The sequence below is a fragment of the Gossypium hirsutum genome, chromosome A05 (assembly GCF_007990345.1).
Source record: "Gossypium hirsutum isolate 1008001.06 chromosome A05, Gossypium_hirsutum_v2.1, whole genome shotgun sequence".
Classification (NCBI taxonomy): Eukaryota; Viridiplantae; Streptophyta; class Magnoliopsida; order Malvales; family Malvaceae; genus Gossypium; species Gossypium hirsutum.
The window spans coordinates 98,297,327-98,312,230 of record NC_053428.1 but is presented as its reverse complement, the minus strand read 5'-3'; the positions used below and the strand labels follow the sequence as shown (position 1 = coordinate 98,312,230).

Here is a 14,904-nt window from a genome sequence, read left to right as displayed (position 1 = left end):
TCTCGTAGCCAAAACTCACATTTGCTGAACTTTGCAAACAACTACTTATCTCTCAAAGTTTGTAACACGATTCTCAAATGTTCGGCATGCTCAGATTCATAACGAGAGTAAATCAGAATATCATCCATAAATACAACCACGAATTTGTCTAAATACGGTCTGAAAATCTTATTCATCAAATCCATAAAAATTGCAAGAGCATTAGTCAATCCAAAAGGCATAACAAGGAATTCATAATGTTCGTACCTTGTTCTGAATGCTGTCTACGGTACATCTGAGTCTTTAACTCGCAACTGATAATAACCAGATCTCAAATCAATCTTTGAAAATACTGTTGCACCTTTCAACTAATCAAATAAATCATCAATTTTCAGTAGAGGATATTTATTCTTGATTGTCACTTTGCTGAGTTGTCGTTAGTCTATACACATTCTCATAGAACCATCATTTTCTTTACAAACAACACCGGTGCACCCTAGGGCAAGAAACTCAGTCTTGTAAATCCTCTATCAGTTAATTCTTACAACTAAGCTTTCAACTCTTTTAACTCTGTCGAAGCCATTCTGTACAGAGCTATCGATATTGGTGAAGTTCCCAGTACTAAATCAATAGCAAATTCAACCTCTCTGATTGGTGTCAAACTCGGTAACTCTTTTGGAAACACATCTGAATACTCGCAAACAGTTGGTACTGTTTCAATCTTTTTTTCTGGCACTTTTGTATCAAGTACATATGCAAGATATGCACTACATCCCTTTTTTACATATTTCAGATCTAAATCGACGAGATTACAGCTGGTAAACCCTTCAAATCATTTGATTCGATTCAGACAGTTTCATTATTCTGACATTTCAACTCAACTGTCTTTCGTCTACAATTTACCACTGCATCATGCAACGTCAGCTAGTCCATACCTAGAATAACATCAAACTCGTCAAACGATAACAACATCAATCAGCCATAAAACAGTAACCCCAAGTCATTAACGGATAATTCTTGCAAACTTTGTTAACCAAGACATATTTGCCTAAGGGGTTCGACACTTATATAACAAACTCAATAGAATTAACAAGTAAATTCTTACTAGATGCTAAGTTCACACATATATATGAATGAGTTGATTCGGGATCTATCAATGCAATTACATTAGTGTCATAAAGTGAGAATGTGCCGGTAATTACATCTGGAGATAACACTTCTTCACGAGTGCGAATAGCATAAGTTTTGGTAGGTGCTATAACCTCTGATCTCTTAATAGAATCTCGTGTTGTACCTCTACCACCACTCACATTTCTAGCATTACAGAATGCTCTTCCTCTCACATTCGTGTTGGTTTTTCTTGCACTCTGAGATTTATTTTTCTCATCTAACTCAGTGCAATCGCGACTGAAGTGTTCGTGTGAACCACATTTAAAACAAGCTTTATCATTCAGTCTACACTCTCTAAAATGCCATTTTCCACATCGTCCACATTCAGGTTTATTCGGTCTAGCATTACCTACACTTGCCATTGATACGATTAGAGTTTTTGAACCCATAAATTTCTTCCCACGATCTCTATTAGAGTACTCCACTGACACATTTGATCGACTATATGAATCTCGAAATTTCTTTGATGAAGAGTGATAAGGCTTATTCATCGATCTCTTTCTCGAATCTCTAGCTTTAGAATCAACCTTTCTATTTTCTTTTCCCAATTCTTTAGCTTTACAAGCACGCTCAACTAATAAAATGAATTCCTTTAAATCCAATATTCCGACCAAAAGTTTAATATCTTTGTTCAGCCTGTCAACAAACCGCTTGCACATTATCTCTTCAGTCAAAACATACTCTCAAGCATATTTACTTAACCGTACAAATTCTCTCTCATACTTAATTACTGTCATATGACCTTGTTTCAATTCTAAAAACTCTTTATGCTCTTAATCTAAAAACCGTTGACTGATGTACCTTTTCCAGAACTTTGTCTGAAAGAACTCCCAGGTAACTCTCTCTCTCGGCACCACAGAAATTAATGTATTCCACCACTAGTATGCAGTGTCTCTCAAAAGAGATATAGCACACTTTAAACATTTATCCGGTGTGCAGAAAAGTTCATCAAACGCTCGGATCATATTCTCAAGCCAAAACTCGGCTCTCTCAGGATCATCATCAACATTAGCCCTGAACTCTTCAGCCCTATGCTTTCAAATTTTATTGACTAGCTGCTTATTCAATCATATTGGGTCAATAACTTAAGGAACTACGGGAATTGATTGAGGATTTGGTGGGGGTAGAGGTTGTTGATCAGCCAGATTTGTCCAAACATATTGAGTGAACCACTCGTTCATCATCTGGAAAAAGGCTTCTTTAGGCTCACCTCCGTGACTACTCGACACAGGTCCAGATTCGGAAGGTACTGTGTCTTGAGCGGGAGCTGGCCCATTACTCTCAACATCATCTACTACAACTCGTTCAAGATCCATTACTATATGAAAACATAGTTTATAATGTCAGGATTCATCACACTATCACAGGTTATATATGTTATGTATAGCTAGACTCTTATATACGCTACATTAGTCTTAGAATCGACTAAACTGTAGCTCTGATACCAATAAAATGTAACACTCTTAACCCATATCCCTCATCGGCATAGGGTTACGAGGTATTTCTGATCAATACACATCATTTAACATACATAACTCATACATAAAGCATTCATTCTCATAAATCATTCAACACAATCACATTATTCCTTATAAGGGCCTACAAGGCCTTAAACATGCTTCAGAAGTGGTTCGGGACTAAACCAATAACATATGAAAATTTTGAAAACTTAGAAAAGTTTCAACCATATAGGGCTCACATGCCTGTGCGAATGGGCCGTGTGCCTCACATGGCTCCAGATACGCCTGTGTCACTAGCCGTGTGGAAACAGGGCATACATACTAAATTGGGTCACACGGCCAACCACAGGCCTGCGTGTCTAGCCCGTGTGCCTTTCAAAGTGGCCACACACGCTCGTGTGCTAGGCTGTGCCAAACTTGTAGGGTATACTGACTTATGCAACACGACCAAGTCACACGCCCATGTGCTAGGTCATGTGTCAATTAGGGGGTATACTAACTTGTACCACACGACCAATCAAACGTCCGTGTGTAAGACTGTTTGAAGCATGCTGACTTCAATTAAATTTCAACACCAGGGGACACACGGCAATGCAACATAACAGTGTGTCACACACGGCTAAGACACACGCCCGTGTCTCTGCCCATGTGGACAAAAATATGTCATTTACCAAGCCATTTTGCCACCCATTTTGCACATACCTATACAAGATCAATTGGTACCATTTTAAGACACAAATATGCAGCCAAAAGTCATCATCCAATACACAATCATACTATATCCATTTCAACCAATTCAATACTCAATTCAATGTCATTTACCTATTCAAATACCTATCAATTCAACTTACCTTACTATACATAATTCACATATATATTTCATTTAGTTAAACCATTCCAAACATGCATTATTAATTCAACCTCATTTACTCAATATAGGTCAATTACCTAACTTAAAACAAAGCCATTTACACATCTTTATACTTAATAAATTCATCATCACAAGCCAACTCAAGTGGCCTAATTACATGTTCATCAAACATACCAAAATGACACAAGCCTATACATGTCATATACCATATTTACACAACTCAAAAGTACCAAATAGATGTCCGATAGTGCGATGAAGTCTCTGACAATCCACGGATCCGAGCTAGATTCGTAAAACTATAAAACATAAAAAATTAAACAAAGTAAGCTATAAAGCTTAGTAAGTTCGTATGTAAATATGAAATAATCACAACATTCATTAACATTTTAAAATGGATAACATAATTAACATTTAAGCATCAAACAATGAGCTAACATAAAGTTTATCCATATCATAACTCATAAGTTCTCAACTTCATCTATCTTATTACATGAATTAGTTTTCCGTACATTCCTGTACCGATACTTATCTATTTCTCAAACATTCTCTTACCAAACCACTCCGGCTTATAAATGTTTATGATAAAAATACTTTGATTTTCCAATGCCATAGTCCAACTATGGTCTTACACATACATTGCCAAGGCCTTGCTGAGGTTTTACGTTCATGTGCCATAACCTGGTTATGGTCTTATTATCCAATTTTGCCATGGCCTAGCTATGGTTTTATTCAGCATCTTATTTAATTTAACCGTACATTAAATTTAATATCTCCACATTTATCTATTAGAATAAATACTATCTCAATTTCATCCATCAAATAAATAGATACACATTTAAGTTCAATTATATGAACTTACCTCGTATATAGAAATAACGGAACGGACTCACTATTCAATTACTTTGCTTTTTTCCCTGATCTAAGTCCGAATTCCTCTTTTCTTAATTTGCAAATGATCAAAATTAACTTATTCAATATACTATTCATTCAATTTAGTCCAAAACATACATTAAGGCATTTTTACACTTTTGCCACACATATTTCACATTTTTCACAATTTAGTCCTTATTTCATAAAATCACAAATTAATAAAAATTCAAAATAGACTTATGCTACCCAAATTACCATAATGCCCTTAGCAACATACAAATTTCATTTATTTCACATTTTAACTACTAACTTTACTCTTTTCTCAATTTAATCCCTATTTTGCATTTTTACTAAAAATCACTTAACAGAACTTGTATATCTATCAACAAGCATTCATAATCTATCAAGAAACTTCAAATACACATGTATTCATCAATGCAATCATTCAAAATCTTTAACAGTTTTGCAAAATAGTCCCCAGGCTAGCTAGAATATGGAACAACGATCTCAAAAACATAAAAATCATTAAAAATCGAGCAAAAATGAACTCACAATTGAGCTTTAAAGTGACTGATTGCTTCAAACCCTTAAATGGTTTATTCTCCCTTCAATTTTTCCAATAACAAAGAAAGATGAACAAAATTGTAACTTTGGTTTTACTTATTATTAATTTATTACTAAATTACTTATTTAACCTTAAATATTATTATTTAAAACACTTAATCTCTTGTCCATCTTTATCCATTTAATATAAAAATGGTACAATTACAACATAAACCCTTCAAACATTTAATTTCATAGCTATTAAACCCTTTTAACTTATAGAATAGTATTTTACATTTTACACGATTTAGTCCTTTTTCTCAAATTGACCATTTAAAAATAAAATTACTTCATGAAATTTTCACACAACCATATATTCATGCTATAGACCTTAAAATAATAATAAAATAAATATTTTTACCTCAAATTTGTGGTCCCAAAACCACTGTTCTGATTTGACTAAAAATGGGTTGTTATATGATGTATATATATAAGTAGTTAGATGTGAATGAAATGTTTGAGTAGTTCTAAATATATGCAATTAGGGTGATAGCTAAAATTGTAGTTATGGTTGATTGGCAAATTGGTTATGTTATTAGTTTTCTTTTGATGAATCTAAATATCATTTGGTTTGATGTTTGATTAGTGTTTGTTCTTGGTTCATTTTGGCTTACAAATTGTGATATCAATGAAGGCACATTGGTTAGACACCTAGGTTGATTGATTTTTGGTATGTTTTGATGTCTTTGAATGTGTTTTAACCATATGAAATTATCTTCAATTGGTTTGGTTTGGTGCCCAAGCCTTTGGGTTTGAATTAGCTTGCATTAGGGGTAATTTTTGGTGCACATGGCTTGGGACACGAACAGTCACACGGCCGTGTCTTACACACGTTCACCTTACACGGCGGTGCAATCTAAGTCAATATGTTACATGGTCTGTACACGGCTTACGACACGACCGTGTGAACTAACATTGAATCAAACATGGTCTAACACATGGCCTATGACATAGTCGTGTGAGAGTATTTTGAATGTTACACAGCTTGGCATGTGTCAATCCATTTTTTAGTGGTGTCGAAAATAGTGTTTTTGGGGCCACAAATCTGACGAGTGAGTCCGTAAATATTACTATTTAAATTTATGAGTCAAATATAAAATTATGTTAAAATTTGATTTAATGATTTTTGTTAATTGAAAAAATAATTAGGTTCAAGTGGAATGTCCTTAAAGTCAAGTAGTTTTAGAAAATGAGGTATCGAGACATCGTTTCTATAAATGAGCCAGTAAATATTTTATTAGATTTTTAGAGTGTTATTAGGGTCATACCAAACTTTGGTTAAGAAATTTTAGTGTTTATTTGGTTAATTAATTAAAAAGAACTAAATCATAAAGGTTACAAAAGTGGGTTTCTATTAGTTAAATGGGTTAAATGGTTAAAGAAATATAAAAAATGGACTTAGATAGTAATTAAACCATATAGATGTATAGTGGACATTTGTGGACAAAGACTTATTGTTTATTAACTAAATTATTAAGGTTAAAAAGGTAATTTAATAATAAATAAAACAAACAAATAAGAAAAGATGACTATCATCTTCTCAAAGTGGTTTTGTTCTAGCCGAAACACCATGGAATTAAGCTTAGAAATTTTGGTTCTTACTATTTCTTGCATGTAACTGATTTTAATTTCATTTTTAGTATTTTTTATATTTTTGTGATCGATTTAGCTTAATCTGGCTAACCCGGGGTCAATTTATAAAACTATTAAAGTTTATGGGCTTACCATGAATAAGTTTTGTTGTGTTTTGAATTTGATTAATATAATAATAAGTTTGGTTGTTGAATAAAGTTATTTTGATTTTTGATGATTTTAAGGTTTTGGGACTTATTTATGAAAATGGTAAAATTCAAGGAAATATTACGAATTGATGATAAATATGGGCTGTTATAAGACTAGGTAAAATCTCCTAACATGAATTTGAGCTAAAAATTGTAAATTTGCATGTTTTGGGTTTAGGGACTAAATTTTATAAAAGTTAAAAGGTTGGGGGTAAATTTGTAAATTGATAATAGAAGGGTTTAATTGCATAAAACTACTTGTTAGAATGCTGGAAATGTATTAATTAGGTTGAATTATTATTTAGATCAAGGAAACAATGTAATCGGATTTAAAACAAGGAAAAGCTAAGTGTTGGATTAGTCGTTGGCTTCGTTTTTACAACTGTATTTATCGAGGTAAGTTCGTATAAGGATTGAAACCATTATTTACATTTTGGATGAATAGAAATAGATATTTATGCTATGTTTAAATTATTATTATGGATCAACTAGAGAAACTAATCAAATTAAAGGATATGTGAACAATTACTAATGTGATTGGTGAAATTGTATTTGGTGATTAAGAATTATAGATTGTCTTTTTAAATGTTTACTTTGTTTAAGGTAAATTCATAGTGTTTTGATATGCAAATGTAAATATCTTGTTATTATATCATTGTTTGTTAGTTAGTTGATTATATTTTTAAGAAATATCATTTATTATTATTGGAAATTGATTATTACAAAGTGCTGTCTTTCAAACAGTTGATTGGTCTCCTATTATTCTCATGTCAGGGTTTTGTGATACAACCTCCATGAAGAGTCGTGTATGGTTTACGAAAGGAGAGTGCTTCGATCGGTGGAGAAACAATCTATAAGAGCTCACTTGAACCACCATCCTATGGCACACTTGAGCCAGAGACAAAACCCCGACATGGGGACAATACCTTCACTTGTTGAAGGATCGATCCATTATCAAACAGACACACTTCAAAAAATTCTCAAAAATATCAACCCTTAAAAAATCTTGAATTATATTTTCATTATAATTTAAACTATTCAATTATCCTATAAACAATTTTTTATTATTTTTAGTTATTTAATTGAGCAAAAATCCAAACATTCAACCAATTACAACATTAAAATAAATATATAAAAATAAATTTATTTATCCAACAATAAAATTATCTCCAATAAATTACTAGATATTTTTACACATTTAGTATTTCTACAAGCCTTTATAAGTTTTAAATAAGTAAATTCCAATACATATTGAATTAAATTTGAATTCATATTGATTTATACTTTTATTTTAATATAAAATTTATTAATAAATAATATTTTATTATTTTAAAATATTTTTAAAACATTGTAAAAATAGAATTTTTAATATTATTTAATTATTTTATTTTAGAATTGTCTATTATTAAGAGGATTTAGTTAAATATCATACCAACCTGAATATAATTAATATTAAGTAGTAAAATAAATAAAAGCACCTGTTTAATTGTTGCAAGGCTAAATAAGCATAAAAAGGAAAGGAAAAAAGACGGATGTTCATATTCTAAATTATTTTCAAATTCGTTCCATACTAAGGTCATCAGTATATTCTGGTTAGCCAATAGTAGTTTTTATTGGGTTTGATTAAAATCAATTAAAGCAGGTTAAACACCAGAGCAGCAGGGTCCCAAGCAAAATAAAATAAAGTGAGAAGAGGTGGGACATGAAGAACAGTTAAAGTAAAGGCTTCTTATTGACAAACTAGCAATTTAATTGGATATGAAGCAAGGAAGTTGATTCAATTGAGCTTTATTCTCTTTGAAATGACTATAAATAGGCTTGGTTCATGGGAATAAACACACAAGCCTCTGTCTTTCAATATATAAATATTGCCTTTGTTTTTCTGTAACTTATCCAATGGATCAGCACAAAACAACCGCAGGGGCTCTTCAGACACCAATGACTGGACCTATCAACAATCCCGCTGCTGTTGCTCAGGCACTCCTCCATAACCCCGGTGCTACTCAAGCACTCAATAATAATCCAACTGCTGCTACTGCTGCTCAGGCACTCCTTGGCAACCATGGTGTTACTCATAAGCCACACCTCAATAACCCTGGGGTTGGTCAGCAACTCATCAGCTATCCCGGAGTTGGTCAGCAACACATCAACAATCCTGGTGTTGGTCAGCAACTAATTAGCTATCCCGGAGTTGGTCAGCAACACATCAGCAATCCTGGTGTTGGTCAGCTCATGGGTGTTCCTGGATCTGGTCAGGGATCCATCAACAAACCTAGTACTGCTCAAGCACTGATGAGGAGTCCTAGTGATTCTCGGGCACTCATCCGGGGTGACCGTGGGAGCATGTTAAGCATGTCGGATGACAATGTGATGATGAACCAAATTTTGGCAACTCATGCTCCTGATGGTCGAGAATTTGATGTCAGACCTCTTCTCTATTTGGTTGAGGACATCCTCAACCGCGCCACCCAACATGTTGATTTCCTTGTTAAGGTATAACATGTATTGCATCTATCTTGTTAAATCAATGGTGTAAAATGTCATACTTCCTGATGCTTACTGCAGGGTACTCTAGATCAGGTTGAACTGGAAGAGAGAGCCCAAGCAGCAAATCATATAGCTATGCTTGAAGCTCTTACATATACTATTGATCGAATTGCATGCGAGGTTCTGCCATTTTATTATAAGAAACTGTCTTTGTTGATTAGTACAATCTAGGCGTATTTGTTATTCATGTATGCTAACATGTCGACATTATAAACATTTTTACATGCCAGCTATCATACAAGGCTTTGGGAGGTTCTGATGCACACGCAACAACAACTGCAATTTTCAACTTGCTATCAAGTTATACGTGGGATGCTAAGCTAGTGATATCCCTATCAGCCTTTGCCTTGAACTATGGAGAATTTTGGCTTCTTGCTCAGATTTACTCCACAAACCAACTTGCCAAATCAATGGCAGTCTTGAGGCAACTGCCATCTTTGCTAGAGCACGCTGCTCCTCTGAAACCTCGGTTTGATGCACTAAACAGTTTGATTCGGACAATGATGGACGTGACTAGATGTGTCGTGCAGTTCAAAGAGCTGCCATTAAAGTACATTTCTCCGGATGCACCGGCATTGGCCACTGCCATGACCCACATCCCAACTGCTGTATATTGGACCATCAGGAGCATGGTGGCTTGTGCAACTCAAATTTCCAGCCTTACTAATGCGGGTCATGAGTATGTTTTACTTCATTTATGTCCGATATTGTGAATTTTGAAAGTTAAAAATAGTTGGATTAACAGTTGACATTAATTTCAGGTTTGGAGTATCAACCACAGAGTCATGGGAGTTGTCAACCTTGGCTCACAAACTCAGAAACATATATGAACATCTGAAGCAGCAGCTGAGCTACTGCTACAAACATATAGGTTCATAAATAACCATTAAATATTATCTAGTACAAAAAAAAAAGGATTTAAAAGACTTACGGATGATATAATCATTGTTAATTGCAGATGAAAGGATGGATGTTGAGATTTATCAGATGCTTCTGGCTATCTTTGACCCGAACGTGTTGCACATTGACAACATGAAAGCTCTCAAGGCCTTGATTTATGACAAGGATGATAAACAGCCCCTCCTTGATGGTGCTACAAAGAGACAAGTATTCCATTCTTACAAAAATTATAATAGTTCGTTTGTTAATCATTTAGTTTGTAGGATATATTTCATAATGTTGTGCGACATTGAACAGGTTAGCCTGGACGTGCTAAGAAGGAAAAATGTGCTCTTGCTCATTTCAAGCCTCGAATTCGCCAACGATGAGCTAGCAATTCTTGAGCAGATATATAATGAATCAAGGATCCATGCAACGAGGCTCGAGAGTCAGTATGAAGTCGTTTGGATCCTAATTGTGGATCATTCCATCATCCCATTGCCTGAAGAAATGCAAACCAAATTCGAGAACCTACAAAGTACCATGCCATGGTACTCAGTGCAGGACCCTTTGTTCATAAAGAAGCCGGTCATCAGGTTCATCAAGGAGGTTTGGCATTTCAGGACAAAGCCAATCCTTGTGGTGCTTGATCCTCAAGGGAAGGTGGTTTCCCCTAATGCAATTCATATGATGTGGATTTGGGGAAGCACTGCTTTCCCCTTCACTAGTTTGAGAGAAGAAGCTCTTTGGAGGGAAGAAACATGGAGGCTTGATCTTCTGGTTGATGGAATTGACCCGACGGTCCTCACTTGGGTATATATTTTAGATTCAAGCTTACCAGTTTTCTCCATTGACCTGTTAGAAATATTGTTACATAAATGTTCACTTTTACCATAAGTCCATGCATCTAATAAGATATTTTGAACTTGTATGTGTTCAGATTAAAGAAGAAAAATACATTTTCTTGTATGGAGGGGACGATATCGAGTGGATAAGAAGATTTGCAAATTCAGCACGCAGTGTTGCATCTGCGTCTCGCATTCCTCTTGAGATGGTGTATGTGGGGAAAAGCAACAAAAGGGAGCAAGTGAAGAAAGTGACAGGAATTATCAATGCGGAGAAGCTTAGCTATGCTTGGCAAGATCAAGCCATGATATGGTTCTTCTGGAGCAGGTTAGAGAGCATGCTATTTTCAAAGATTCAGTTAGGCAGAGGTGATGACCAAGACCCAATGCTGCAACAAATAAAGAAGCTGCTTAGCTATGGCAGAGAAGGTGGATGGGCAGTGCTTAGTAGAGGGTCTAATATAGCGGTGAATGGCCATTCCAGCACAGTTTTGCCTGCTTTGGGTGGTTATGATGAATGGAAGATAAATGTGGCTGAAAAAGGTTTTGATGGGGCATTCAAGGAGTACCATGACAAGCTTCATGATGCTGCTCACCCTTGCTGCCGGTTCGAGTTTCCGAATACCATAAGAATCCCAGAGACGATGAGGTGCCCAGAGTGCCCCAGGCTCATGGAGAAATACACCGCTTTCCTTTGCTGCCATGATGAGCAAGGCATTCCAGGCTCACTATTTTAAGCGGGGATCAGCCCTTCACTGTTTTTCCTACTACTATTGCTGCTAAATAATGATGTTCCTATGGGACTCAAAATCAATAATTTTCTTCTAAAATTTCACTTTGCGTGTTAAGGTTGTGTCTGAGATGTATCACCAATAGCCACTATGGCCTAGTTGGCAACCTATCTATAACAGTTAAGAGTAAAATAATCATGTTTGATTTCCACATTATTGTCAGGGATATGAATATAATAAAGAATAAAGTTTATTTAACGATGACTCTTTGGGCTTTGCTTTTCATCCTGATTTCTGCATGTCTTCAGAAAAATGTAGCTTTTTCCCGGTTTCAACTTCAATAATTTCTCATCATGAAGTGAGCCAACCCATCAAAACAAACTATAATCTCAATTCCAAAATCCATATAAGTATTACAATTTCGAGTTTAAAATTCAATTATGAGTGATGAATAATAAAACAACTCAAAATTTATCAAAAGAAGTACGAAACTTTTACGACTCATCAGCGATATAACGTTTTTTTCATTTTGCTTGATAGAACAGAAAGAAAATTAAAAAGATAAAAAGTATTTGAATTGGAAATATATAAAATAAAAAAAGTCCCAATTAAAAAAAATAAAAAAACAAAATCACAAGGTAGGCTTTAACTAAATAAAAAAAATCAATGGTTTTTAACATAGGTTGGGCCCACAAAGCATCCACAACAATGAGTTTTGTTTGATATTTGGTAAAGTGTTTACTTGTAAACGGGTCTCCCAAACAAGGTTCGCTGTCACAAAAGAAATGCATTCCAAGAGACTTCAAATCAGGCATGGTTCAGAAACGTATCGTTATAAGCTGAAGTTCTTAAAGGTCAGTTTCAGCTTTGCAATAGTTGGTTTCAGTCTATTTGGTCAAGTTCCTTTTTTTGTGTTAAGTGGTAAGAAATTTAAAGTCTCTTGTCGAATTTGAATATTATACATCAAAAGATAAAATTAAGAGAATTTGCTCTAGTTTAAAATTTTGATTCAATTTCACGTCAAATCTAATCGAGATATAATATAATTACCAGATATCAAAAAATCTCAAAGAGAAAAAAGAAGAAAAAAAACTTTATATGTGTCTAGTAATGTGCCTTAAGCGGGTAAATTCAATTTTCTTTGATGCGTTTAGGGGATATTTGTTCTTTTCTGATTTTTTTTCCCTTTCATTTGGCCCATTGTTCTTAATAAAGGGGACAGCATCTCCTATAATGGACCAATTTAAATCACTCCAATGCTCACTTTGTTTATTGATGAAGTGTTTATTTTTCTTAGAAATAATTTAGATTTGAATTATTATATAGTTTTCTTTTTTTAAAATAGCTTAAAAGAAACTTTAATTTTTAAAACTTTTTTTGACTCATTTTAATTCCTAACATTATTAAACATTTCTAATTTAGTCCTTTGAATAATGGCTGGGACATTACAATAAAATTATTAAAAAAAAAGTTTGCATTAAATTTGTTTTTTTAATGAACCGGAACCGATTTGCTGAACCCAGTATAAGAGCATAACATCGTTGATTGCTGAAAATAGAAGCATATCAAAACTGAGAACCATCCAAATATATTAGTTGAATTCAAACTCGAAGTTGAACTGGATTCATGGTTTTGTTTTCTATTTGAAACTTATTTGCAACAGACGTGTCCATCATCTCATTAGAGTAACGATAATAAGATGGGGTTAAAGATGACTTGGGACCCTGGTGGCCCACTGCTTCTGTTTCCATTTTGCTTAATATTATGAACACCCTAATGAAACAAGCATCCCTTTATTCTTTTCATTAGTCTCATCTCTCATTATCCTTTTGATTATAATATATGAGTTGTTATCGAGTCATTTTCTCTCCGACAAAGTTAGAATATTTGGGTCCTAAGGTTAATGGTTTTTGCAGTTGTTCTTTGAAGGCAGGGTCTCCCATGGCCCAACTTGCAGCATTTCTAGACCAGATCAACATGACTTGTTTTGAGTTTTTACCAAATTAGCATTTTTCCTTGAATCTCAAATCAACTGAAAAGATTTCTCTACCCGGTTCATTATGAACACGATATCAAATCAAATTAAATCATCATTTGCTTTATTTGCTCCAGTGTTGGACTTAATAGGAAAAATGATTGCAGAGGCTAAGAATTGATTAGATTTTGTTCCGAAGAAGCTACTTTTAACACAGGGTTTAAAGTGCTGGAGAAAGCAACCCTCTTTGACATCATGAATCTTTTCCAGGGTTGAGGTCACTACTTTTTTTTTTTCCTTTCTTGGTAAACAAGCCAAAGTTCTTGATCCATTTATGGAGCTAGAATTGTTATATGAGGATTTCACGTGGTAGCCAGGTTTCAACACACATCGGGGTTGAAGCAATGCACAGAAAGAAGTGATATTTTTCTATTGATACACAATTATGTCCTTCCATTTAAGCAGGAAGAATTTAAAAAAAAAAAGCAGCTTTTGTGCCCATGTGACTTAAAAAAGTTTACTGATAAGGGTTCCTCTGTCACCTTGCTGGTAATCCAAGTCTCATTTGTGGATTAAAAAGTCATAGACCTTTCTTCTGCACTTTTTGTTGGCTTAATATGGCTAAAACATGTTGTGCGAACCCCACCTTCGACATTTAAGTTACTGCTCCATTGTTAAACTAACCATTACTGTAACTTATAACAATGAATCTAGCAAAATTTTTATGACGGTAGCATTCCAATCTAGGTTTGCTAGTTTTGGAAGTTCTGAGAGATTGGTCCTATTGACTATCTATCATTCTCACCTTGAATATTAGTTGCCATTTCAAATCAGCCACTGAAGCTGCAAGGGAAAATAAACACACACACTATCTTGTCCAAAACAATCCTTAAAAGTGTTTGTGTTTGTAGAATTTATTCAAATATATAATACTATTCTTTTTATCGGGTCATAATTATTTTATGATTCAAGATTTGTGACTGTCATTTCTAAAAATATTATCTTCAAGGTTTGAATCTGTATCTCTTCTTTAAGAATGCAACATGCTTTACGTTTATACTCAACACTTGATGGTATATAATACTAATTTTCATGGCATGTGTTGTATACATTACCTTATCCAATCATAATATATTAAATTTATTTAATAATTTTTATAGAAATATAAAGCGTTAATTGCACTAGACATCTCC

General features: G+C 34.2%; 1 protein-coding gene across 1 annotated transcript; it reads left to right on the top strand.

Moving 5' to 3' along the window:
* The first annotated feature begins 8,558 nt into the window (after positions 1–8,558).
* Positions 8,559–11,994, top strand: LOC107959905 (protein SIEVE ELEMENT OCCLUSION B). The gene is made up of 7 exons (XM_016896078.2): positions 8,559–9,227; positions 9,300–9,401; positions 9,512–9,960; positions 10,043–10,152; positions 10,240–10,388; positions 10,479–10,973; positions 11,101–11,994. The coding sequence occupies exons 1-7, from the start codon at positions 8,631–8,633 to the stop codon at positions 11,740–11,742; spliced, it is 2,544 nt and encodes an 847-aa protein (XP_016751567.2). The 5' UTR covers positions 8,559–8,630; the 3' UTR covers positions 11,743–11,994.
* The last annotated feature ends 2,910 nt before the right edge of the window (positions 11,995–14,904 follow it).